Source organism: Gossypium raimondii, chromosome 3, assembly GCF_025698545.1.
Source record: "Gossypium raimondii isolate GPD5lz chromosome 3, ASM2569854v1, whole genome shotgun sequence".
NCBI lineage: Eukaryota > Viridiplantae > Streptophyta > Magnoliopsida > Malvales > Malvaceae > Gossypium > Gossypium raimondii.
In genome coordinates this window covers 3,903,227-3,930,781 of record NC_068567.1, presented here as the reverse complement: position 1 = coordinate 3,930,781, position 27,555 = coordinate 3,903,227, and the positions used below count along the sequence as shown (strand labels likewise).

Genomic DNA, 27,555 nt, shown 5'->3' with positions numbered 1-27,555 from the left:
CCTTTGATCAAATGGAAAATTTTAATTAATAGTCTCTCTCAAGTATAGATTATTCATTTTAAGCTTTTTAGTCATTTGAATAATGAAAAAAATTATAATTTTGGCCCCTCAAAATTTTAAATTTTTATCTTGACCCCTTGATAGTATGCTAAATTAAACAATAGGGACTAAATTTCGAATTAGACCAGGAACCAACACTAGAATTTGATCCTTCTTTTTATCGGCGCACCCTGTTTTGTCCGACCCAATCTACGGCAAATACACAAAAAAGTATACATTGCGTGTTAAAAATCCAATTTGAAAAAAAAAAACAATCAGCTAATAACTGAAGGCTGAAGAGTAAGAGGGCTGAAGCTGATCCATTTTTCATCCATAATTTACATCAATAATTTCAGGTGAATTTTTGCATAAAGTTTCAATTTTTTTTAATTAAAGTTGCTTTTGATCAGTACTTCGTCAAAATTGGAATTTATATTTGTTAATTTTAATAGCTGATGCATGTATATATATTGTTTATTGTGGTTCACAGTTTAGGAAAAATAATTTGCAGCCTTTTCTTGATTGCTGATGTTTGTTAAGCATGGAATGAATTCTGGGTTTTCATCTTTAGCTTCATCAGCTGTTTTAAGGAGGCAAAAGTTTCTTATAAGATCTCTAAAGGGGTACAGTGTCAGTGACAAAATAAGAATGGAAGCTGTGAAATGCTTGAGTGGAGGAGCCTCTTTAGAGGCTAATGCTGAGTCTGTTTTGAGAGCAATTACCCCATCACTTGACCCTACTAGACATAAAGGCCAAGCTGGTAAGCCCTTTCGAATAATAGGTCGCCTCTCTTTTTTTGTGTATTTGTTTTAGGGTTTAGGGTTTAAGGCCAAGCTGGTTGAAGTTACTTGAGGTTTTAAGAATGTGTTTAATTGAATTGGATTTGATATGGGAATCCCATTTCTTTTACAGGGAAGATAGCTGTTATCGGAGGGTGTCGTGAATATACCGGTGCACCTTACTTTGCTGCTATTTCAGCTTTGAAGATTGTTAGTGAATATATATACTGGTTTCCATTCTAGCATTGTATCTATAAATGACCCTTCGGTTTAATCGAATGTGAATATCTTTTTCTTCCCCTTGCAGGGCGCGGATTTGTCGCATGTTTTCTGTACAGAAGGGGCTGCCACAGTTATAAAAAGTTACAGTCCTGAGTTGATAGTGCACCCTATTTTAGAAGAGTCATATAATATTAGGTGATCTCTGTCTCCATTTGCAAATTAATCTTTCGATAAAAATTGGTTTAATTTCTGACTGTTGTGCTGTTTCAATGTGAAAGTGGTGTTAATGATGAGGGCAAAAGAGATATCTCAAAGAAGATTCTTTCCGAGTTTGATAAATGGATGGAAAGATTTGATTGTCTGGTTGTTGGTCCGGGGCTTGGAAGGGACCCATTTCTTCTGGTGTGCTTTTCTCACTTAAGATACATGCATATGCATTTTTTATTTCTAAATACTTTGAGTACCTTTTCAATCTAATTTGCAGTTGTGTACGAGGAATGTGCATGTTACATGGAAGCTTTTCGGTTTTTCCTTAATTCTATTTGGGGAATGTTCGAGTAGTATTGTGGTCATTTTTCCAGCTTGTACTTATGAGAAATTAGCTTTTAGCTTTCATGGATAAAAACATGCGATATATGGCAATACTTAATGGTCCAAATGCTGTTAAAATGCATCTTTTTGCGGAGTTACATTCGTCCATTGATTGTGAACATGTTTGTTCTTTTGTTTAGCTGACCATTAACCGGAATGTATATGACAATTTTGCTTTAATCATGCTCTGAAGGGTCATAATACTGTTTGGCTTTGGTCGTAGCTGACTTAGTAATGCCATGCTTGGTTCATTGACCGAGAATTGTGAATGCATATGCTTTAAACCCAAGCAAAGCCTCTGCAGAATGCAAAATTCTTATTTTAATCTCGAGGAAAAATGGTTTCTACCCCCCCCCCCCCCAAATGTGAAATGAATAAACCTTTTTCTCGGAATATATGATTAGAGCTAAGCGCAAGTGACTTGTTCCTTGACAAGCTAGATATTTTCGATGCAAATATTCTGCAATTGTTCTTGGTGACTGCATGGATTCCTAGTAATAGCTCTTTCATAATCACTTTCATTTTGCGTAATCTTTTCAGGAATGTGTGAGCAAAATCATGACACGTGCAAGGCAATCAAATGTTCCAATAGTTGTAGATGGGGTATGTAATCAGTAAATACGAGTATGCGGCATTGTCTGGTGAAATTTCATTCTACATACCAGTTTCTATCTTGATTTCCTTTTAATGACTGTTATTTCCTAGGACGGACTCTTCCTTGTGACAAACAGTATCGAGCTTGTTAGTGGCTATCGCTTAGCTGTCTTGACTCCGAATGTGAATGAATACAAGCGCCTGGTTCAGAAAGTTCTAGGTTGCGATGTAAACGATCAAAACACTCATGGGGAACTGCTCTCTCTTTCGAAACAGTATATTCCTTTTGCAAGTTCTCTTTTTTCACATTTCCCCCCGTATATGCATTTAAAGCAACGATAATTTATTATTGTCAAGATATTTTCTTCGTCATGAATATATAGGATCTAAACCTTTTTTTTTCCTTTCTGGTGAAAGCCTCGGAGATTTCCAGTTATTATTTTATCGTCTGTCAGTATATGGACATTGTTCAAACAAAACTGCATGCTTATGGATTTATCTTATAGCTGTCGGACTGTTGAGATTCACTCTGCATATTGTTTTTATCCAACGCATTGGTTAGGAAAGAAAACTGATTACGTCCGTAACATATAGTGACAATAAAGAACGTCTCTGCATTTTTCTTAGGTATAGTCAATGTAAGTAAGAGCTATTTATACAAGCAGCGTTGTATATCCCTTTAGAATTCTTTCACTTTCGAATGATGGACTTAGAATATCGAGACCACCTTCTTTGTATTTTCATTTGTAGTGTTGCATTTGCTATACTATGTACTCATGCAATAAATTTTATTGCAATATCCCAAAATTTTTCTAATTTGAAGTGCCCCTATTGGTTAGGATCGGTAATGTAACGATCTTAAGGAAAGGAAAGTCTGACCTCATTAGTGATGGTGAAAAAGGTATGGAACCCTGACTCATAAATGTATTATTCTCTAAAAACTATGCTCTTTATTACAACATGAGTCAGGAACGGATTTCTGAAGCACCCTATATATGTTTTTTGTTTGGAACGTGTGGAACTATTTTTAATGCTACACCTTTTGTTTTATATAGTCCAATCAGTAAGCATTTATGGATCTCCACGGCGCTGTGGTGGCCAAGGTGATATTCTTTCTGGAAGGTAATTGGTTCATTACGATTTCCTTTCAGTTTGTGCATTGTACATTCCATTTGATCATGTTAGCTTTTCTACCAGTGTTGCGGTATTTTTATCTTGGGCTCGTCAATGCAATTCGGCCGCCGAAAGGGAATCAACTATCAGGTAGTTCTGGCTCCAGCTAACTCACTGTCATTGCTCTTATCTTTTCTACTACATGATCGTCGATTGTTTTCTTAAAACATGGTGTCACTACAGTCGAACAAATCCAACCGTGTTGGGTTGCATTGCTGGATCGGCTTTATTGAGGAAGGCTGCAGCTCTTGCTTTTGAGCATAAAAAAAGGTCAACTCTTACCACCGATATCATCGAACACTTGGGGCAAAGGTACACTCACCTATCATGAGTATCAGTTTAAAGTGAAATAAAATTTCAATCTTACCAGTTACTTCCGAACAATGCAGTTTGGAAGCGATTTCTCCAGCATCTTGATAATAGACACCAACACAGATGTCTGTCCCCGCATACACTCGGAAGGCTGTTTCGATGACAAAAGTCTAGTGTGCTAAAAACTTTTCTTTCATGTAATGGAATATAATAATATTTCAGTGTTTGCATGGAATGTTTATGAACATAATGTAAAAGGTGAGAGGATTCTATTATAGGGTGGAGAGCAATGAAGATCTCTACTATTTTATCTTGAGGTGATTAAAGTATCTTGGTTAAGCCGTTGACCATTCGGGTACTTTCACTTTCTAGCGTCACGTCACAAGCCAATATTGTCTTCTTTTGAGTACCTGCAAGTCTCTCAAGATCCCTCCATTCGGTCTGGCAGGGCAGGTGGGTTACTTGAAGAAGACAATACCAGTTTGTGATCACTATGCCAACACAGTGCAACTACCCAGGGAAATGATAGTATTAGGTTGGTCAGCGAGTTGTGACGGTTGTACAGGCATGTCAAAAACATCAATAATAAAGATTACTGAATTCACCTATGTTGGTCCGATTTAACATTCATAGTTATAGATATGATTTTCCAAATACATGAAAAACATGTCACTTCGAATTTACAAAAGCAAGTATCTTTGAACTGTTACACTATATATATAAAACTAAATTGTAATGCAATATAGCAATGCACTGATATGTTGTAGAATTCAATCACATATTAATATACTACGGATATGATGATTAATTCACTTGCACTGTCCTTTAAGCTCTTAAGTAGACATTAAGATCACATTTATGAATCCGGAGGCGGTTGCTGCTGCTGCTGTGGCGGCCATACCGGCTGACCGGCATAAGGGCCAGACTTTTGGCCATAAAAGGTGGGATCCATCACCGGCTTACCTACAGTCATACCCGGAGCACCAGCCTGGGGAGCAAGTTGAGGCGGCATGTAATAGTAAGGAAGACCATCAGCCGATCCTTCAACTCTCGGAACAGATGCGAGAACCTCATCTTTTATATCCTCTCTCGGGACGATATCAACCAGAAAATCGAATATATCGGTCCTTGTAATTGCTGCTCCGATGTCATTCTTCTGAAGGGTCCTCCTCTTGTTTTCCTCGGTGTGATTCCACGACCTCAGTGTCAACTCGAGAATGAACATTTCACAGGCCCTAGCAAACACGACCGGAGCTTCAGCTGATATCATCCTAACATCCTCATCTGCCTTCATGATCTTCTTAATCCTGGCCAACGGTAAGCTATGGTTTTTAAAATCCGTAGCCTGCTCAATTTCTTGATACTGATTCGCCCAAAAGCGCTGGAGTTGTTGTTGCAATTGCTGCTGTTGTTGTTGGTGGATATGCTGATAAGCTAGTTGCTGTTGTGCCAGCTGGGCCGATGAAGCAGAGGGGCCCGCAGGCTGAGTAGGGGGTCGGACTGAACCGACTGATCCAGGAGTTGAGGTTCCCATCATTTGATTCGCTTGATAGCCGGTTATACCATAAGGAACTGCCGCTGCACTACCAACTATGCCCATGGCCGAAGTCTGCCCATGGCCTTGCTGATCCATAACCACAAACTGTAGAGAAAACCAAAACTATTTGGAAAAACAATGATGGCAGAGGATTGCTTTAACAACAATATAACCACAAACTACAATCCTAAAAGAAAATAAAGTGTATAAAAATGGATTTCCATAACCTAGAGAACTCAAATATGAGTCACTTTTGATCTTTGATGGAAATCAAATTACCAAAATGTCTTTTAACTAATTCATACTCAATGGTGAAAGAAAATGGTAAAAATAGCAGACAATCAAGAGATTTCCGGTATTTAACAGGTAAAAACTCAATAGTAAGAAATCCTACATCACCATTTGTCAAGTTGCTGATCTGGGTTTAGTTATGTTTCACAAGCTTATTCTTCGAGTCTAGCTAGTACAAATAGAAGGCTGAAACATATTTAGTTGCAAGTCCTAAGCCTAAAGCATCATGATACCGGAATTAAACACTTGGGACAAATCAGGCAAACAGTCTAAATATTCTAAAATAACATTGAAATTAATTCAAATCATTCAAGAACCAAAACATCAAAACCAAACCAAAACAAGCATAGAAGTTATACATAACTACATAAATAAAAGCAGTTCAACCAGAGAAACGTATAAATTATGAATAAAATCAAAATCAAAATCAAATGAAATTGCTTTGACAAATCTATATTTAAGAAAACATCAAAAAACTAAAAAATTCAACAGAAAATTCAACGATGATCGAAGAAATAAGTTGAGCTATAAAATTAAAACTGTAAAGAAAAAAAAGGAAAATTTTGTACCTTGTGCTGCTGCTCGTTGTTTGGCTTTGGATCAGTTGATTTTGTTCATAAATTGGAACCCTAAATGGGAAAAAGAAAATTGAGAGAAAGGGAAATTATTGGTCGATTAGTGGAGAGAAGAAGCTGAAAACTGTGTCATTATTATTATTATTAAAAGAAGTGAGCAACTTTCACTATCTCCCCACTCACAACGCGCGTTGACTTTCAATTTGACTTTCTTTGTCTTGCCTTTTTTACCCTTCCTTATCTTTCCTAATTTAATTATAGTTTATTTTTTTACTTTTATTTTTTGTGAATTGAAAGAATTGATTGAATTATAAAATGTAATGTCAAATTTAGTCCTCAATATTTATATTTTTATTAATTTATTTTTTAGGTAAATTTGATTTTAATTTTTAAAAGAGTCTAATTTAGCCATCAATTTATTTTTAGTCGAATTATTATTTTTAACAACATAACAATTTACGTGTATTTCATTTTTATGTATTCTTTAATTTTAATTTTTTTGTATATTTTTATAATTTTTATCATTAGGTTTTACCTTAAACACTTTCTGCTTGTGCATGTTCCATTATATTACTCAACCAATATTGATAAATATTTAATTAAACGGATGTTATTTTTTATTTAATTCATTTCATATGAGTTTAACATTATGATTATTAGTCTTTATTTTTTGATACAATACCTATAATTATTGATAGTCTTTCCCCAACTCTTAAATAAAAGAATAATGCGTTTCAGCGCACTTGAACCCAATATATTATTGCAATGGCAATAATGTCAATGCCAACTGAGCTAAAGGTGTGTTTAGCATTGCTTTTTAAAAGTATTTTGGGGATTAAAAGTGCTTTTGAAGCAAAAAGAATGCTAAACAAACTACTTTTGATTAAAATTTTTGAGTTTTTAAAAGCATTTTTGAGAAGAATCAGAAGCTAAAATTTTTAGCTTTTATTCTCCCAAAAGTACTTTGTCTTTAATTACTTTTTCGCCCCTCCAACCACATGGTATTTTTCCTTCTTCTTAATTACGAATGTATTAAAATCATTAATTAAAAATAAATTTTTTTAAATAATACAAATGTGTTAATATTTAATTACAAATATTTAATGGTTATATTTAAATATTTAACATATAGTTTATATATTCTAATTAGATTTTATAAATAATTAATATTTATTGCTTAAAATATTTAAAATTTATATTTCATATATTAAAATATTAACAAAAATTATAATAAATTATTTTTTATATTCTTACTAAAATATAATAATATTAACTAATTTAGACATTATTTAAATGCATATTTGTTACTAAAGAGTCAACTCTTAAACCAAAATTTTCAAAAGTACTTCTAAAAATATTTTTCCACAAAACTTTTCAAAAACAATACTAAACTAGCCTTAAGACTCAACCGGCTTATACAGATAGTTTTAGAAGGGTTAATTTCAAAACAAATTCAAAATTTAAAGCGAGCATGCTTGTTGATATTGGATATAAGATATATTATACTTAAATGTGTTTATGGTCGGGTCAGGTTGGGTTCAAGTCGGTTCTAGGTATAATATTAATACATTTTATATTTGTCTAAATTTGATCTGGCCTAAAATATGGGCTTAAAATTTTGCCTTAACCTGCTCATATTTATAAATAGCTAACCCAATCCTATTTTAGACTCACCCATATTGTTTTTATAAATAAAGATATATTTATATTATTTTTAACTTAAGATTTAATAATTTTATATATTTTTATTTATTAAATTTTATTTATATTCATCTTAACACTTTTTAATGTTTACATTTATAGTAATCTATAATACTATTATAGATTTAATTTTTATGTGTTATATATTATTCCAAAATAGGATGGATTTAGATTGATGTAAACCTAAAGTAGTTTTATACCCTTCCGTATCTTTTTGCACGATTAATCTTTTAATGATCCAACCGTTAAATTTATCAATATAATTGTACTTGTCGTTATTGTAAATTTTCAAGTCGATCCAATGTCTTTCATATCAATCTAAAATATTGTATATATTAATATTAATTGAATAGTTGAATTTTTTTATATAAAACAAATAGTTACAATTTTTTATTTTATGTTAAAATTAGCGGGCATGATCCATATAAATGGAATATGAAATTTGACGGTTGGAATATACGAAAGAGTGTAAGACTGACTTTAGTTTTACACCAGTGTAAGTGGATCTTTCCCCTTACATAATATATAACATTATAAACTAAAAAAATGGGTTGGGTCAAGCCAAGCTCGGCCCTTGAATGTTCAAGTCGTAACACGACCTATATTTTAAACGAGCTTAATTTTTTTGCCTAAACCCATTTTTTAGGTCTAATATTATTGTTCAAGTCCTCCCAAATTTCAAACAAGCATTCGGGTTTGGGTGTGTAGCTCGACCATGAACAAGTCTAAATTTATACCTAAACTCATAAAAGATGGATTCAAAAATGCATTTGGTTCAATAAATGTAAGATTGCCTTTGATAATAGAATTATGGGTAAACTACACCCATGGTCACTTTTGTTTACCTTAGGTTACGTTTTAGTCACTTATGTTTGAAATGTTACGTTTTAGTCATTTACGTTATCATGTTGTAACATTTTAGTCATTGAGCCATTAATAAATCGTTAATGGTGTAACAGTGGTGACGTGGCAAGTTAAATCATCATTTCAAACAAAATTTTAGGTTAAATTATACAATTGATCCCGTATTTTTTCGCTTTTAAGTAATTTAATTTTTTATTTTATGTTCTTTAAACTTTCCTCTTTTTCCATTCTCTTTTGTTTCTCCCTCTGTTTTCATATCTTTCCCATTTCTTTTAACATATTAGGAAGTCGAATTGGCAGTGAAAAAAGAAGTAGGAAGTCGACTATCATCATTTGCCTATAACCAAAACCCTATAACCAAAACCCATAAACTCATACCATGCTTCTTTCTTCACTACCAATTCGACTTCCTAGTATGTTAAAAGAAATAAAGAAGGTAGGAAAACAGAGGGAGAAGCAGAAGAGAATGGAAAATAAAGAAAATAAAGAATGAAAGTTAAAAGAACATAAAAGAATTAAATTGCTCAAAATGAAAAATTATGGGGACCAATTGTATAATTTAACCTAAAGTTTTTGTTTGAAATGATAATTTAACGTGCCACGCAGCTTACCATTACACCATTAACGACAATTAACGGCTCAGTGACTAAAATGTTACAACACAATACCGTAAGTGACTAAAACGTAACATTCAAACATAAGTGACTGAAATGTAACCTAAGGTAAACAAAAATGACCATGGGTGTAGTTTACCCTAGAATTATTATGTACGATTACTTAGCACATTATTGGATATGTTAATTACCATATTTGGCTCATTTGATTGAAATTTATGATTTTATTATTTGATTGATGAAATGTAAGATTATCTAGGAAACACATTTTCATAAGCTCTCCTCGTAATAAAATTTATTTATTTTTAAACAAGTTTAGTTCTTGTAATGTTTATTAGTCTCAATTTCCAAAAATTTATCATAAATTATGATGATTATTGTTTTATTACAATTTATGTATTTATAAGTAAATATATGGTGTTGAAATAAATTTATAAATCACAAGTATAACAATTGATGAAACTTAAAATAATAATTTAAAATAATGTAATAATCAATAATAAACAAGATTAAGAATAATGATTTTATTAGACTTATATTTTATTTAAATAAAAATTAAATTGATTAATATAATAAAAGTAAAGGGTAAATTTGTCTAAAATGTAAGATTCTCATGAAATGTAATACACCAACCCTCTTTGTAATAATCATCCGCTAAAATAACGTTTCGTTATAATAGTCAAGTTTCTAGTAGAACCAATTTTTAAATTTTATTTTAACCCTCCATGATAGTATTTCCACTTATAACAGCAACATTCATAGTTATGAAGTACATTATTTATTAAATTAGTTCTCTATAATAACTTATTGTTTAAAATTTTGAGTAAAATTATAGTGATTTCATATAAGCAAGCCTATTAACTATAATTTCTTAAATAAAAACGATCTTAATTAAAATATTATTTCAATAAAATGTTTAATTTTCAGATGAAAAGTTCTATTAATCATATTTTATTAACTGAAAATAATCTTTAATTAGTGAAATTAAAGATATCGATTCAAAAAACTATTAAGTTCTCTAATGTTGATTGAGTCTTAGCTCAAGTGGCATCGACATTGTTGCTAGTCTAGAAGGACGTGGGTTTGAGTGCGTAGAAGTATTTTATCCTCCTATTTAAGAGTTAGGGAGGGACTACGGGTCCTATATTTTATTTTTGTTGATTTGATCCCCACATTTTTCCTTTTTTGAACATAATTCCCATTTTTTTATTCGATGGGAATTCACGATTTGAATTTTATGATCGGTTTACAATAATTATCTCTCTATAACAGTATGATGTTATGAATGTATAACAACCATATTTCTATAACAGGTAAAATCTTAACAAACAAATGGGGTTTTTATAAAGAGTGTTGATTGTATTACCTAAAGAATAAGTAGTATTGAGACTACCCTATATTTCGAAAATTGTCACTATTGAAAATATGAGATTACCTTCTCAAGCCAATGTTTAAAACATGTTAGAGTTGTGTGACCCAAATTCTAAGAGACTGCTTGCAAGTCAAATTAAACAAAATATATCCTCTTTTTAGAAGATTTAGTATTTATGAGTATAATATATTTAACATTTATTGGCATAATATATTTGACTTTAATTAGAATTAGGTTTTTTAACCTATAAATATATGTAGTTGAAACTCCTATTGTAGTAATTCGAATTTGACATAGTGAATTTTCTTTTCCCCTACCCGTGGTTTTTTTCTCGAAAGGGTTTTCATGTAAAAATATGTACGTTATTTATTTTTATTTCTCTTTTCTTTACAATATGTTGTCATTACCGACATTCTATTTTTACAAATTGGTATCAGAGCTTCTAGTTTGTTCATCTCGATCACGATAATAGCGTCTTTGAAGTATGAAATTCTGTTGTTGAACGCCAGATTTGTGTTGTGGCAGATTAAGATGCAAGCAGTTCTTGCACAAATGGATCTAGAGAATGCCCTGCTAGGGATAGATAAGATGCCTTCGACATTAACAGATGAAGAAAAGAAGTATAAGGATCGAAAGACATTAACACAATTACATCTGCATTTGTCTAATGAAATTTTGCAGGATGTGATGGAGGAGAAGACCGCCGCTGCATTATGAAAGAGGCTGGAACAAATATGTATGTCAAAAATTCTAACCAGCAAGTTGCATATGAAGCAGCGTCTTTATACTTATCGTTTGGAGGAAGGTGCGTCTGTGCACGAACACTTAATAGTCTTTAAAGAAAATTTTTCAAACTTGGAGGCCATAGAGGTTTAGGATGATAAGGAAGATCTAGGGTTGATTCTATTTTGTTCGTTGCCTCCGTCTTATTCAACCTTTAGAGACACGATTTTATATAGCCGCGAGACTCTCACAATTGATAAGGTTTATGATTATTTGACCTCGTATGATAAAATGAAGCATCTTATGGTTAAATTCGACTCTAAAGGAGAGAGTCTCATTGTTCGTGGGAGACAAGAATAGAATGCTGATGATAATCGTGGAAGGACATAAGAACGAATTCCTCGCGATAAATTTAAGGGTAGGTCGAAGTCTTCAAATATAGGTAAAACTTGTAACTTCTGCAAGAAGAAAAGTCACATTAAATCTAAGTGTTATAAGCTACAGAATAAGATTAAAAAGGAGGTTGCGAATCAAAAGGGAAAACAACCAGAATATTTTGGTGAAGCTGATGTTATAGAAGACTACAGCGATGGTAAACTTCTAGTCGCTTCTGTCAACAATTCTAAAGTGAGCGATGAGTGGATTCTTGATTCGGGCTGCACCTTCCACGTGAGTCCCAATTGAGATTGGTTTACAACTTACGAAACAGTGTCTGAAGGTGTTGTTTTGATGGGAAATAATGCTTCGTGTAAAATTGTAGGTGTTGGAATGATTAAAGTTAAGATGTTCGACGGAGTTGTCAAAACACTTAGTGACGTGCAACATGTTCCAAAATTGAAGAGAAATTTAATTTTGTTGAGTACTCTTGATTCAAAAGGGTATAGATATACAACTGAAAATGGGGTTTTGAAGCTTTCCAAAGGTTCTCTCGTTGTGATGAAAGGGCAGAGAAACATTACCAAGTTATATGTTTGGCAGGGTTCTACTGTTACTGGTGATGCAGCTGTCGCTTCCTCTTCCTTGCCAGATGATGATATTGCTAAAATTTGGCATATGCGCTTAGGGCATATGAGTGAGAATGGCATGGCAGAATTGAGCAAAAGAGGACTTCTTGATGGGTAAGGAATTTGCAAACTAAAGTTTTGTGAGCACTGCGTTTTTGGGAAGTAAAAGAGAGTTTGATTCACTAGAGGAATTCATAACACGAAGGGAACGTTGGAGTATATTTATTTTGATCTGTGGGGCCATCCAGAGTGCCTTCAAGAGGTGGAGCTAATTATATGCTAACTTTTATTGATGATTTTTCCAAAAAAGTTTAGGCGTTCTTCCTAAAGCAGAAAAGCGATGTGTTTTCTGCATTTAAGTCTTGGAAAACTAAAGTTCTGTGAGGACTGCATTTTTGGGAAGCAAAAGAGAGTTTGATTCACTAGAGGAATCCATAACACGAAGAGAACGTTAGAATATATTCATTTTGATCTGTGTGGGCCATCCAGAGTGCATTCGGGAGGTGGAGTTAATTATATGTTAACTTTTATTGATGATTTTTCTAGAAAAGTTTGAGTGTTCTTCCTGAAGTAAAAAAGTGATGTGCTTTCTGCATTTAAGTCTTGGAAAACTATGATTAAAAAATAGATGGGAAAACAAATAAAATATCTCCGTACAGACAATGACTTAGAATTCTGTTCTGATGAGTTCAATAAACTATGCAAGTCAGAAGGGATCGTGAGACACTTGACAGTTAGTCATACTCCACAGCAAAACAGCGTTGCATAATGAATAAACAGAATAATCATGGAGAAAGTTCAATGTATGTTATCAAATGCCAACTTACCAAAGTCATTTTGGGCCGAAACAGTCTCTACTACATGTTTTTTTATCAACCGATCTCCATTCATTGCCATTGAGAAAAAGACTCTACAACAGATATGGTCTGGTAATCCTGCTGACTATTCTGATTTAAAGATCTTTGAGTGTCCTACGTATGCTCATGTTGATAATGGAAAATTAGAACCGAGACCTATTAAATATGTTTTTCTTGGCTATAAAGCTGGTGTAAAAGGGTATAAATTATGGTGTCCTGAAAATAGAAAAGTTGTGATTAACAGAGATATTGTTTTTGATGAAACTACTATGCTACCTAACTTATCTCTTAAATACTTTTCCAATAAAGAAAATCAAAAGCAGGTGGAGCATTAGATTAATCCAGAATCTACAATAGATAAGAACTCTTCAAGTCAATACAAAAATTCAGAATAGAGTTGTTTTTTTACCACAATACTCTATCGCCAAAAACAAAACTAGAAGAGAAATTAAATCTCTAAAGAAGTATGCCGAGGCTAATCTAGTTGCTTATGCTTTAAATGTGGTGAAGATATAGATGCAAACCAAAAGGCATCTAATTATTCTGAGGCGGTTAGCTATGAAGACTAAAAAATTAGATGTTTGCTATGTAAGAGGAGATGGAATCACTCCACAAAAACAGAACATGGGATCTTGTGAAACTTCCTAAAGGTAAAAAGGTTGTTCATTGTAAATGGGTTTTTAAAAAGAAAGAAGGGACTCCAAGAGTTGAAGAACACAGATATAAAGCAAGGCTTGTTGTAAAGGGTTACAGTTAAATTCCAAGAGTGGACTTCACAGATATGTTCTCCCCAGTTGTGAAACATAGTTTGATTCGAGCTTTACTTGGTATTGTGGCCATGCATGATTTAGAGCTTGAGTAGTTAGATGTAAAAACTACATTTTTGCATGGAGAACTTGAGGAGGATATTTACATGCAACAACCAGAGGATTTTACAGTCTCAGAAAAAGAGGACTATGTTTGCTTGCTGAAAAAGTACCTTTACGGTTTGAAACAGTCACCAAGACAGTGGTACAAGAGGTTTGATTCCTCTATGATTTCTCATGATTTCAAAAGAAGTAGTTTTGATAGTTGTGTTTACTTTAAGAAAAACAGTGATGGTTCTTTTGTGTATCTAGTCTTTTATGTTGATGACATGTTGATAGCAGCAAAAGATAAATGAGAGATAAGAAAGGTCAAAGCCCAACTAAGTGAAGAATTTAAGATAAGAGATTTGGGACCAATAAAGAAGATACTTGGCATGGAGATTCTCAGAAATAGAAAAGCAAGTAAATTGTACCTAAGTCAGAAGGGGTACATTGAGAAAGTTCTTTGCAAGTTTAATATGCAGAGTGCTAAGCCTATTAGTACTCATTTAGCAGTCCATTTCAGACTTTCATTGGCTTTATCTCTACAATCAGATGATGAGATTTAGTACATGTCACATGTTTCATACTCTAGTGTTGTGGGATCTCTCATGTATGCTATGGTTTGTTCACGTCCAGATTTATCATATGCAGTTAGTGCAGTTAGCAGATACATGGCGAATCCTGGTAAAGAACATTGGAAAGCAGTTCAGTGGATTTTAAGATACTTACGAAGTACTACTGATGTTTGCTTATAGTTTGGAAGAACTAGAGATGGAGTCATTGGGTATGTTGATGCTGATTTTGCTAGAGACCTTGATAGAAGAAGATCTCTTACAGGTTATGTCTTTACAATCGGAGGTTGTGCAATCAGTTGGAAAGCCACTTTGCAAACTACAGTCGCTTTGTCTACCACTAAAGTTGAGTACATGGCGATTACTGAGGCTTATAAAGAAGCTATTTGGTTGAAGGGACTCTTTAGTGAACTCAATGAATACCTTCAAATCAGTACAATATTTTGTGACAGTCAGAGTGTCATATTCCTTACAAAAGATCAAATGTTTCATGAAATAATAAAACACATTAATATTCGGTATCATTTTGTTCGTAATATTGTTGCTCGTGGTGATATTGTTGTAAGCAAAATTAGTACTCATGAAAATCTTGTAGATATGATGACTAAGTCACTTCCTATAACCAAGTTTGAGCATTGCTTAGACTTGATTGGTGTTTATTGTTAAAGTTAAACCCTTAAGGGGTTTTATGGAAGAGGTGAAAAACTTGTTTGTTGAGAATTCGTGTCAAGGTGGAGATTGTTAGAGTTGTGTGACCCAAATTCTAAGAAATTGCTTGCAAGTCAAGCTAAACAAAATATATCTTCTTTTTAGAAGATTTAGTATTTATGAATATAATATATTTGACTTTGATTAGAATTAAGTAACCTATAAATAGATGTAGTTGAAACTCCTCTTGTAATCATTCGAATTTGACATAGTAAATTTTCTTCTCCTCTACCAATGGTTTTTTTCCTGAAAGAGTTTCCACATAAAAATTCTGTGTTCTTTATTTTTATTTCTCTTTTCTTTGCGATATATTGTCATTACCAGCGTTCTATTTTTACAAAACCCAAACACAATAATCAAATTTCACAACCATACATATTTATATTTGGATATTACATAAATTAAAGTTTATCAGCATGTCCCGCGAAAATATAATAGACTGACAGTTGCATAGCTAAAATTATTCTTAGCGATCTTAATAAATTATCGACTTTTGAAGACCCACCTGATCATGCTAATTCTTTGTTCGAAGAAAATGCTCATCAACAAGTGGTTAATATAAGCTTCCATCAGCCTTATTGTAGGCAGTTGTTTTCTATAAATAAATAAATAAAAAAGGTTATCGGACCCGCTATTACAGTAAACTTTCCCCCAAAAGATGATTCCTTCATTGGTTTCAGGATGGAAGATAAGCAACTTGCTTTAAATATACTCATATAAAGACATTAGATATGCTCCAAATTCTTGATTCTATCATGCAATTTAAAAATTCCATCCATAATTTATAAGATATTAATAATATTAAAGATAATTTAGGTTCGAATAAAATTGTAAAAATAATAATTAATAATTAAATACATATAAAATTGAATTAATAGATATTAATTGGCCAACAAATAATTTTAATAGTTTTATCTATAAAAAAAATATTGTATTAATTCCACAAGTAGAGTTAAAAAATTACTACTGTCTCATTTATTTTATATACATTTTTATTTTGGATAAATATATTATTTGGTCCTTGAACTTGCAATTAGGTTTACTTTGGTATCTCTACTTTTTTGTCCACTTTGATACTTAAACTTGACGACTAAGTCGATTTTGGTCCCTTAACTTGAATAATAAAAAAGTTTGATGGCCGTGCCACATCATCACTTGAAAATTAAATAATTTCAGAGTGTCACATTTAGTACTTTAATAACCAGACTGGTGGTTGAACAAATCAAACCACTTGTTCTCAATTCAACCAGTTTGATCGGTTCGGACATTAGACCAACAATAATTAAATAATTAATTAAAAATTTATAAAAAAATTAAGCTAATTCAACTTGTTCAACTATCGACTTTTGTCTTGGTTTTCGATTTTGGTACCCCTTTGTCCAACTTGTTATATCAACCAGTTCTCGATCCGTCTAATCCAGTCCTGTTCCAGTAACACTGGTCATATAATCAAATATTGACAAAATCCAAATTCATGGATAAAAATGAATTTACATACCAAGCTCAAGGACTAAAATGGATCAGAGAAAAGTATATTTATCAAAACGAACCTAATTGCTAAGTTGAAAAGCAAAAATTTATATTATTCTTATTTATGTCTAATATTTTAATATGCTCAATTGAACACTTATTATCATCACAATACTACATATGAAGTCTAAAAATTCGGTTTACGAAATATCTTTCTTTAATTTTAATTAGTAAATGCATTTCCCTAATTGTTCATAAGAAAAATCATATTCCAAATGCCAATATAACGAGGATACTATCATAGGCCCCCCCGCAACCTAAGATAACGTATGTCACGACCAGAGCATCTAAGCTAAGAATAATCGCCAGCTTGGTAGGACCTACTGCCACGTGTCCCATATTCATTCTTTAGATTATTAACGTATGCCTTATTTTTTAATACGAAAAATAAACCCAATAAAAATAAAAACAGAATCAACGAGATACGTGTTTACGATAATGCCCTTGTCGTGTATAATGGTTTAATTTCATCAGACGTCCCCCGAAGTTCCAAACTATACGTGGGCTTACTATACGTGGGCTTAGATTCTAAATTAATTTTTAAACTTCAAAATGTTTAAAGCAAGTTCTCTAAATATCAATATAATATAAATTAAGTCCTTCAATCACTATGATGCAAGCTTGAGTGCTAAATAGACTTGTCCATGAGCCGGATCACCAAAAAGTTCACCCAAAAAGTGAAAGAGTTTGGAAAAATATAGACTCAAAAAATGAGCTTCGATAGGCATTGGGTAAGATTTTTGACCAGGGCCCAGCCCAAATTTGCAAAAAAAATGAAAAAGTGCTATTTTTTTTACTGTTTTGATATCATTTTACTGTTATTGTTTGGATATTGTATAATTCTTATTTTATTATTAATTTTGCTACTATTGTAGAGATTTTTGCTTGTTAAGTTGCACTTATCTTAGTATTATTTAAGTATTTATATTTTTTAAAATCATTTATAAGGAAACATTTATTTTAACGTTTTTAGTGTATTTGATGTAATATATTTTTAAATTTATTTTTATATAAAAATAATAATATAAAAAATTTTAAAACGGAAGGGTCGAGCCAAGTTCAAGTTTTAGCATTTTTATCCAAACCTATATTAAGAAAATCTAAGCCCAATTTTCGGGTTAGGCCAAGGCCTAAAAAACGGGCCTAATTTTTTTACTTGGCCCGGCCCATAGGCAACTCTAGTACTAAATGCTAGTTTGAATTTAACATAGAATATATTTAAAACACGTAGACGTGTTATTTATTACATAAATAACTTAGATATAATATAAAGAACGGTGGCATTAATATTTACAATTTTTTAAACATGTTAATTCTAAATTGTTCATACCATAGATACAAATATGTTTATGATTTGGTCCACATGTTTTAAATAAGGTTAATAAATTATTTGGTATTTGAAATTTTTTTGTCCCAATTTGATACTTAAGCTTGACTTCAATGTTCAATTTGGTACATGGATTTTTTCAAATTGATACTTAAATTTTCCTTTTGTCTTAGCTAGGTACTTGAGTTTGGCTTCGATATTTATTTGGTACCCTACAATTTTTTTGTCTCAATTAAGTACCTAGGTCTTTTTACTAAAACACACGTGTCAAACGTTCATTGGGTCACATGAAATCATTTGGTATGGTCTAGGCACCAAATTGAATATTGAAGACAAATTTAGGTATAAAATGATATAATTAACCTTTTAAATATGATAGCCCGCAAATCTGAGCTAAAATTTAGCGTTCAATTTGATGCATAGCCATAGACTAACACAAAGACTTTGAGGATTTAATTAAGATATTTTGAAGTTCAGGGACTAATATATAATTTAGATCAAACTACTAAGGACATTTAATGAAATTAACCCATATATTTGTATTTATTTCCTATAAATGCAATTGCGTCCCCGCCCATTTTTGTTTATTCATTCCTATATTCGAGCTCTGTATAGATTCTTCTAGTTCCGACCAAAAAAACAATTGCTCATCTTTCCTTCAGAGAATATTTGTTTTGAGTGAAAAAAAAAATGTTGGGAGTATTCAGCGGAGCGATAGTGTCCCCGCCGGACGAGCTGGTGGCGGCCGGTTGCAGGACGCCGTCGCCTAAGATAACGGCGGACGCTCTTGTGAAACGGTTCATCGAGGCAAACCCCTCCACCGTGTCCTTGCAGATCGGAGATCATGTCCAATTCGCGTATTCTCACCGTAACGAGTCTGCTTTACTTCCCAGGTAAAAAATATCAATCACGTTGGATCTTAACCATTGGATCATTTGATGATCGATAAGGCTAAGAAACCGTCGTGATTTTCATTTATTTCATATGTTTAAGTGAGATTAAGAGCAAAATTATCCGAATTTAAAATTTTCATCTCTAGCTTCTTAAGTTGATCAAAACAGTGTTCAACTGTTTCAATTAAAATTTCATAATTTACAATATAAATTTACGCAAATAATTACTAATAAAATTTTGTTCATATAAAATTTTCATCTATAGCTTCTTAAGTTGATCTAAAGCTTCGTAATCCCTGAAGATTTTTAAAGGAACTGAGAAATTAATTTAATTAATCGGAGGCTGACGATTGTTTTCTAGATGAACAAATAGAAAATTATAAGTATTACGTAATACTTGACGTTCAATTTATTCTGTTTTTAAAATAGATTCAACACCCAATTATATGCTTGACATTAAAATTTTAGTACTTTTCCATAAAATTTGTAATAAATAATTTTTAAATATTTTTGTATGAACTTAAATTTGAATTGACGTCACGTAATAGATGTTAAAAAATAATTTTGATATATAGAATATTATATTTATTTAAAAATAAAATTAATTTAATTTAGATATTTTAAAAATATTAAAATATTATATTGTTTTTATAAATATTTTAAAATATATATTTAAAACCTACTGTTATTTAGTTAAACTTTCATCATTTAGTTAAATTTTGCACATCACACCCATTAAATAGATTATTTTAATAATTTTATATAAATTATTAAGAGAGATTAATATTATCGTAATAATATTTTTATTTGTAATATATATATATATATATATATATATATATATTAGAATTTTTTCAATTAAGTTAGTAACAGATTAACTCAAATCGTATCTTTAAGTGAAAGATTGATTTATGTTATAGATTTATAAATTAAAATTTAAGAACTTATTAAAATATAATTCAAAAGATTTTGAAAAAGTTAATAATTAAAACTTATTTATGTGTGCACAAATATTTAAGTTTTTAAGTTTTAAAATAATACAATTTAAAAGATTTTCTATTAGTTCAACATATATGAAGTTATAATAACTAGAATAGAAACATCACAAGTGTTGATTTGAATAAAGAATCTTGTAGGTAGAATAGTAGTTTAGATATTTTTCAATTGAATTGGTGTTTATTTCATTTGTGATACCGATTCAATTAGTAGAGACAAATCTGAGCATTCAAATGGAAAAATTACTATATAAGTTACTATTAAATGATTAAATTAAAATTAATTTATGGTAAAATTATATTTTGACCTCCAAAATAAAGAAAATTATGTTTAATCCCTTAAAAATGATGAAATCATAAATTAATACATTGTAAAATTATGCTTTGATATCTAAAAATTTATTATCCAATTTTGGCCCATTAAAAAAATATGTGAATTTGCCCATGTCAACTGGGAACTTAAAATTAAAGTAGATATAAAAGAAGAGAGAAAAAACGGGTAAAAATATCGCAGAGGCACTTGTATAAGGAATTGAATTGTATTTTGCTCTTTCCACTAAAAAGATGAGCAAATTAACCATCGTATGATAGAAAAAAAAAAGGTACAAATTGGTCATTTTGTTAAATATTTTATTTGTATTTGTTGTAAGTGATGGTTTGATTTTTTCAAAATAAAATTATGTCAGTAAGATAGATTAAAGGATAAATAGGATTAAAAAATATGTTTTCATTTTCCCATTTATCCAAATTTTTAATACATCATGTTGAATTTTACGTTTTCTAAAATAAAATAAATTTCATCTTGGGTATTATTTTCACATCATCATTTAATTGTGGATTTTAACTAAAAAATTATTTTTAAATTATTTTTAAAGTATAGAGATTAATTAATTAACTTTTATTTATACTAAATAAAATATCAACAAATTATAGTGAACAAAAAATTCATTTTAGTGGAAGTCCTTTTTCCGTAACACTACAGACTCAGATGACACAATCACATCTATATTTGTTTTGCGGACCACAGAACCAGATAACTCGGTCCAACGTAAAGTCATAATGATTTTTCATTTTCATTGGTGGGTGGGGTGGGGTCCGGGGATTGGTTTACGTGTGGCCATATTTTGATGACATTGAAATACGGACTTTCAAAATAGGATTTTTTAGATTTAATTTCAACCATACACGTGTCTAACATCCAGGACATCTGATTGTAACTTATGAGTATAGTCACCACTAGTACTAGTGGATGGCCAGATGATTTTGTACATAAAATTGCTATTTCTTTATTATATGATATTGATGGGAATAAATTTTGGATTAGTATCCTATAAGGGAAGAGTGTTTTAATTTCCCAATTAAAACTAATAATTTGATACATAATTTTAATTTTAAATATTTATATTATTATTTAAATATTGAATTAGTGTTATAAATTAAAATTATTTCAATTTAATTTATTTTTAAAAATCAATAAATAATTTGATATATGATTAGATTGAACTCATGACATTTGATTAATAAAATTTTAATTTGATCATTTAATCAAAATTTTATTTTAAAATAATTTATACATTTTAATTTTATTTATACGCTTTATTACCTCCACCAATAATAGTCGATTTAATATTTTTAAAGTATTTACTTATTTAAATTTCATTTTATTCATAATATAATATAATTTTTATTTAATATCATACATATTACATGTGTTGTTATTAATTAGTTTCAAATTATATGTTATTTTTAAACGGCATAATAAATTTTTGGTCCTCCAATTTTATAAAAAAATTATTTTAACCCTCCATTTAATTTTTCACCTCTTTTAGCTTTTAAATTTGTATTTTGTCAAATCACCCTAAAATAGATAGAAAAGTTAACATTTGTTAACTTTGCTGATGTGTCATATATGTGGATTACCAAATAGGTGACACATTAACATTTAATTAATTTAAAAAATAGTTTTTATAAATTTTTTGAATTTTAAAATTTTAAAAAGTAATTAAATCTTGACATATCATCCAAATGTATGCAACATCAACAAAGTTAAAGAAAATTAATTTTTCATTTTTTGAGTGATTTGATTAAAAAAGTCAGTTTAAGAGTTAAAAAGGTGAAAAATTAAATATAAAGCTAAAATGATTGTTTTGTATAATTGGAGGATCAAATAAATCATTATGCCTTTTTAAATATACGTCTATATTTTAAATATATAAGGTTGCCTAAATAGGATTGGGACCCTCGTGGTGGACAGTGATTTGAGGCCGAAAGGGCAGTGATATGCTTGTTAGGTTATTGAAAAGGAGAAATTATTTAGGTTCTATTTTTAATAATTTAATGATATTTTAGTAATTTTTGTATGTTATTTATATATAATTTTGGTATTTTTTTTATTATTTTGAACTCGAAATTTTTAATTTGAATTCTAAATCCGAACTTAAATATGGAATCCTGAACCCGAATTTTAAATTCAAAACATAAAATCCTAAAATAACCTTAGAGTTTCAAGTTTAGGTTCGAGGTTTATATTTGGGGTTTTGGATTTCAAATTTGAGATTTGGGATTCGAGATTCAAAAAAATTATCAACATTGTGTATGAATAACATGAATAAAATTGTTGAAATATGATTAAATAATTGGAAAGGAACCATGAATGATGTGGTGGGAATCATTTATAAAATAAATTTTCATTGAGAAGATAATGGTTAAGTTTTAACATAATAATAAATTATATTTAATTATGAATTTCATCTTTTATTTTATAAAAAAGTGAGAATTTTAGTTTTTAATTTTTCGGACAAGTTAGTTTTCTTTTAATTTTAATATGTTAGAATTCAATTATTTTATTTTATAAAAAGTGAGAAATTGGTCTAATTATCAGTAATATATGAATTTGAACTTCTAACTTTTATTAATTTATTAAGTATAAATTATTAAATTGTTGATTTTTAAGTAAATAATTTTATGATGAAATTTAAGTGTTTTATCCAATGGGACTAACTTTTTCAATTTCATAAAATACGTTAATGGCAGGTCATTCGCGGTGAAAGATGAAATATTCTGCATGTTTGAGGGGGCACTTGATAACTTAGGGAGTTTAAAGCAGCAATATGGACTTGGTAAGTCAGCAACAGAGGTGGTGTTGGTGATAGAAGCTTACAAGGCTCTTCGTGACAGAGCACCTTACCCTCCCAGCCATATGGTTGCCCATCTGAATGGATCCTTTTCTTTCATTGTCTTTGACAACTCCACCTCCACCTTGTTTGTGGCTTCTGTAAGTTCAATTACTCTCTCTCCTTAATCTTTAGATGTTGTTTTAAACCTATCAATTTTGATCTAAATTTAAAAAAAAAAATAGATACACTCAAATTTATATAGATTTTACTTAATTTGACAACAATCCAAACTTTTTTAACCCAAATTTAGATTAGGGGTGGAGACAAAAAATTGTTTTAAATGCCCATTATCTTTATCCGTGTTCTAGATTAATTTAATCATGGACTTGAAGTAATTAGAACATTTAATGACTCGTATGTGTAATGACCTGGTTTGAAACTTTAAAACCTCAAACAAGTAGTTTGAACTAGACCTGTTCATGCGGCCCGGCCCGACGGCCCGCCCGAAATATGGAAGGGTTCGGGTAAAAATATAGGCCCGAAATATGGGCACCACTTTGTTGGCCCAGGCCCAGCCCGACCCAGCCCAAATATAATAAATATATATTTTTTATTTTTATTTTTAAATTTTAAAATACTTTTAAAATAAATTTTTTATTTTTTATTTTTAAAATACTTTTTTAATGTTTATTTTAAAAATGGGCCGGGTTGGGCTCGGGCTTATGATATTTTTCCCGGGCCGGGCCTAGGCAAAATTTTAGACCCATATTTCGGGCCGGGCCGGGCCGGGCCTAGGAGGCGGGCCAAAAATTTTTTCCGGGCCCCAAAGACGACTCCAACAACCCCGAAATTCCATAAATTCTTTAAGTAAGAAAGAAGAGTTTTCAGTTTGAACTTGATTTTAAAATTTACCTAAACCTTAAAGTTGATTGAATTTCAAACTGTTTGAATAAAAATGATCTAATAATTTTTAATATCTTGTTGAAGAGAGTTTGACTCTTTTTCAAAATAATTTTCGAAGTGTTGTCCGTTTGGAGTTAGTAGACCTTTAAATGAGCTAGTATTGTCCTTAGGTCGAGTTGAGATTTTATCTCTTGACTCTATAGAGAGCTCGAGCTAAAGGTGAGGTTCATAGAGTGGGAGCATTTTGTTGGATCGGATCATGCAAGGCGCATGGTCACCTACTAATGGGATCCAAGAAAGCGCTCTTGTTTTATAAACCCTACCTTTGGCACTTAGACTCTCAATAGAGTTACTCTTAGCTCAAAGATAATACTAACTGATCGAAAGATTTGTTGATTTTGGACAAACAACAATTTAAATATTTTTTCTAAAAAAAGTCCTCCTCCTAAATCCGTTGACAAGTTGGATATTAATTTGAGAAATGTTTGGGGGTGGGATGATATTGGCAGGATCAAGTTGGTAAGGTTCCTCTTTACTGGGGAATCACGGCTGACGGACATGTGGCCTTTGCTGATAATGTTGATTTGCTGAAAGGTGCCTGTGGCAAATCTCTTGCTTCTTTCCCTCAAGGTGGCTCCCCTAAAACCTTTTTTTTTTCATTTACAGTGAATTTGACATTCACTAATTAAGTTCATTTTTCCACAGGCTGTTTCTTCTCCACAGCAGTTGGAGAACTAATGAGCTATGAAAACCCTAAGAACAAAATCACTGCTGTTCCTGCAGAAGACGAGGAGATGTGGGGTGCTACATATAAGGTAACATGATTTTATATATATACATATATTGTCTCGAGTTTAGGTTTTCATGAAATACTTGTGTTTGATGCATTAATATTGAAATATGACTTTCAAAAATACTTTAAATTATATATAAAAAAATTAAAATATTTTGATTATATCTGTCTCACTTATATCCGATACTTATATTTAAATATAAATAACAAAAAGTTGGTCCCAAAATTTATGGTTTACATAGGAATATGGTACATGTGATACCAACAGAAACTGGTTCACCAAAAAGGTGGTTTAAAGGTTGAACAAAGAAAGGAAAAAGAAGAAAAAAAGGTGGTTTAAACTTTAAAGCTTCTTATCTTTTGTTGGTAGCAGAAGAAGAATGGTACCCTATGAATAAAAGTAAAGAGGCCACTAAAATTTACTTTATTTGCATCATTATATGCATCACATAGATTCCTACGTAAAGGAACCTTTAGTAATGAATTTAGCAATTTTTTCTCCTTATTAATTTTTTTATCTATATTAAATTTGAAATTTAATAATTTTAAAAAATTAATCCTTAAACTTGAATTTCATTAAAGTATGTCGTGGCACTTTGAGAGTGTATCACCTCATCACTTGATTTTTAAAATAAATAGTTTCTACAATTATTAATTTACTGGCATAAGCAAGTAATTTTAAGATTGTGGTGAAAAATAGTTAGTAACTTGTTTTCAAATAACAAAATGGTAAAGTATCATGGAGATCTCTCTATTATGTAGGGGTGTTCATTTCGTTAACCGACCCGAAATAGCATTAACCGACCTTTCAGAATTTTTAACCGTTAACCGAACCGAAATTTTTTCAAAAAAATTAACCGAACCAAAATTTTTTCGGTTAATTCGGTTGGTTAACCAAATTAACCGAAAATTATATGTTTTTTATTTTTGGTTAAAAATTAGCCGAATTAACCAAATTAACCGAATTACCCGAATTAACCTAATTGAATCATACATAATTAAATTATTTTTAGAATTTTATACTTTAGTTTTAGTTTTAGATTTTTATTTTTATTTATTAAATTATTTGTAATTTTATGATTGGGTTGGGTTGTGTAATTGGGTTGGATAATTAGGTTGGATTGAATACTTGGTTTTGGATTGTGTTTAGGTGAATAGTGGGCCTATTTATATATTATAATTTTATTTATTAATATTTTCGGTTAAATCGAAAAATTCGGTTAACCGACCGGTTTCGAACCGAATTAACCGTTAACCGAAAAATTAAAAAAATAATTAACCAATCCCCGACCCAAAAAATTCGGTTAACCGACCAATTAACCGAATTCGGTTGGTTAACCGAATTTTTTCAGTTTTACCCGAATTTTGCACACCCCTACTATTATGAGGTGAATTGTATTTTATATTTTTTATTAGTCTTTGAACGTTAGATCAAAGAGTAAATTGATTTTTTTGTTCAAAAATTTATCCATTTGTACTGTTAGAAAGTGACATGACTGACGGAATAATCAAACAATGACACGCGGCGTGTCATGTGTTCTTTATGCTGACGTACAAAGATTAGCTTTTAACAATAAAAATGGATGAAAACTTTAGTAAAACTGACCAATTTACTTTTTAATCTAACGTAAATGGGACAAAGGCACGTGAGGTGTCATGTATATATCAAGCTGGCGTAAAAGGACCAACTTTTAATGGTGCAAATGGATGAATTTAATGTTGTGTGTGTTGGATTGTAAATTGCAGGTGGAAGGGCCAACAGTTGCAGGCACCGAGTCTCCTATGCTCAGTTTCTAAATCCATGTGAAAAATGGTAGTAACTCTGTTTGTAACATATATATATATATATATAGGTTTTGATCTTCTGTACAGCTCTAACTTGTAGTGTAATACAAGTTTGAGGGTCCTAAATTTGATATAGACCTTATTAAATAAGAAGACTACAAAAGGACTTCATTTTCTACATTGTGGATCTAATTTTCTTTTGATGGAAAAAAATATTATATCACTTTGTTGTTCTTTTTTCTCTTTAGCCCAATATCTTATTTTATAGAAAAGGTCAAATATATTATAATTATTAACGAATAATCGTGTTGTATAGACGTAATTTTGTATGTCAAGTTATCATATAAAACAATATAACCTTATAAAAGGATATCTCATTAAAAGATACATTGTTATGAAAAAAGTTACGACAAGATACATTTATTTAGTATTTATATAAAGAAAATTTTCGTTGGTTAAATTTTCACAATTTGTTTAATGTTGAAGGTTTTGTTTTATCTTGGAAATATATTAAAGCTTTAAGTAAAGTGTTTTATTTACCTCAAAAACATTATATTTTACTAATATTATATTTACTTTTCTTATTTGCATATTAAATTAATTGTGCATATTAATTTAAATTTAATAATAATGTGAGTGATGCAATAATAATTAACAAAATGATAAGTAGTCTAATATTAGTATAAATATATACCAAGATGATACGGTTTGAAAAAAATACATGGGTGTTGGTCATCTAATGTTCAAAACTCCAAAAATTATTTTTTAACAAAAAAAACAGTGGCACCGACCATCTAGTCCCATAATATGATTTTACTGTTCATTTCAAGTTATTTA

At 30.8% G+C, this 27,555-nt stretch overlaps 3 protein-coding genes across 5 annotated transcripts; 2 read left to right on the top strand and 1 right to left on the bottom strand.

Annotated features, from left to right (window-relative positions):
• The first annotated feature begins 230 nt into the window (after positions 1–230).
• LOC105796627 (ATP-dependent (S)-NAD(P)H-hydrate dehydratase) lies at positions 231–4,318 on the top strand. Of its 2 annotated transcripts, none has more exons than XM_012626378.2 (12): positions 231–395; positions 530–799; positions 952–1,028; positions 1,126–1,235; positions 1,319–1,442; positions 2,172–2,234; positions 2,337–2,500; positions 3,065–3,126; positions 3,281–3,347; positions 3,423–3,488; positions 3,582–3,710; positions 3,788–4,318. In XM_012626378.2, the coding sequence occupies exons 2-12, from the start codon at positions 568–570 to the stop codon at positions 3,813–3,815; spliced, it is 1,122 nt and encodes a 373-aa protein (XP_012481832.1). In that variant the 5' UTR covers positions 231–395; positions 530–567; the 3' UTR covers positions 3,816–4,318. The 2 variants fall into 2 exon arrangements, with proteins under 2 accessions (XP_012481832.1, XP_012481834.1); XM_012626380.2 differs by having other exon boundaries at positions 252–395; positions 611–799.
• A 2-nt stretch (positions 4,319–4,320) lies between these two features.
• LOC105796628 (nuclear transcription factor Y subunit C-3) lies at positions 4,321–6,261 on the bottom strand. Of its 2 annotated transcripts, none has more exons than XM_012626381.2 (2): positions 6,108–6,261; positions 4,321–5,352 (listed from the first exon to the last, which is right to left on the bottom strand). In XM_012626381.2, the coding sequence occupies exon 2, from the start codon at positions 5,341–5,343 to the stop codon at positions 4,567–4,569; it is 777 nt and encodes a 258-aa protein (XP_012481835.1). In that variant the 5' UTR covers positions 5,344–5,352; positions 6,108–6,261; the 3' UTR covers positions 4,321–4,566. The 2 variants fall into 2 exon arrangements, with proteins under 2 accessions (XP_012481835.1, XP_012481837.1); XM_012626383.2 differs by having other exon boundaries at positions 4,321–5,370; positions 6,108–6,242.
• Positions 6,262–18,815: 12,554 nt separating this feature from the next.
• Positions 18,816–26,896, top strand: LOC105796625 (stem-specific protein TSJT1). The gene is made up of 5 exons (XM_012626377.2): positions 18,816–19,126; positions 23,155–23,395; positions 24,650–24,770; positions 24,846–24,955; positions 26,680–26,896. Exons 1-5 carry the CDS (start codon positions 18,924–18,926, stop codon positions 26,728–26,730), a joined length of 726 nt encoding a protein of 241 aa, XP_012481831.1. The 5' UTR covers positions 18,816–18,923; the 3' UTR covers positions 26,731–26,896.
• The last annotated feature ends 659 nt before the right edge of the window (positions 26,897–27,555 follow it).

Coding starts and splice junctions, on each gene's coding strand:
- LOC105796627 (XM_012626378.2), top strand. CDS start 568: ATGTTTGTTAAGCATGGAATGAATTCTGGGTTTTCATCTTTAGCTTCA. Junction 2,501..3,064: donor CTGCTCTCTCTTTCGAAACA/GTATATTCCTTT, acceptor CCTATTGGTTAG/GATCGGTAATGTAACGATCT. Junction 3,348..3,422: donor GGTGATATTCTTTCTGGAAG/GTAATTGGTTCA, acceptor CTTTTCTACCAG/TGTTGCGGTATTTTTATCTT.
- LOC105796628 (XM_012626381.2), bottom strand. CDS start 5,343: ATGGATCAGCAAGGCCATGGGCAGACTTCGGCCATGGGCATAGTTGGT.
- LOC105796625 (XM_012626377.2), top strand. CDS start 18,924: ATGTTGGGAGTATTCAGCGGAGCGATAGTGTCCCCGCCGGACGAGCTG. Junction 23,396..24,649: donor CCACCTTGTTTGTGGCTTCT/GTAAGTTCAATT, acceptor TGATATTGGCAG/GATCAAGTTGGTAAGGTTCC. Junction 24,956..26,679: donor TGTGGGGTGCTACATATAAG/GTAACATGATTT, acceptor TGTAAATTGCAG/GTGGAAGGGCCAACAGTTGC.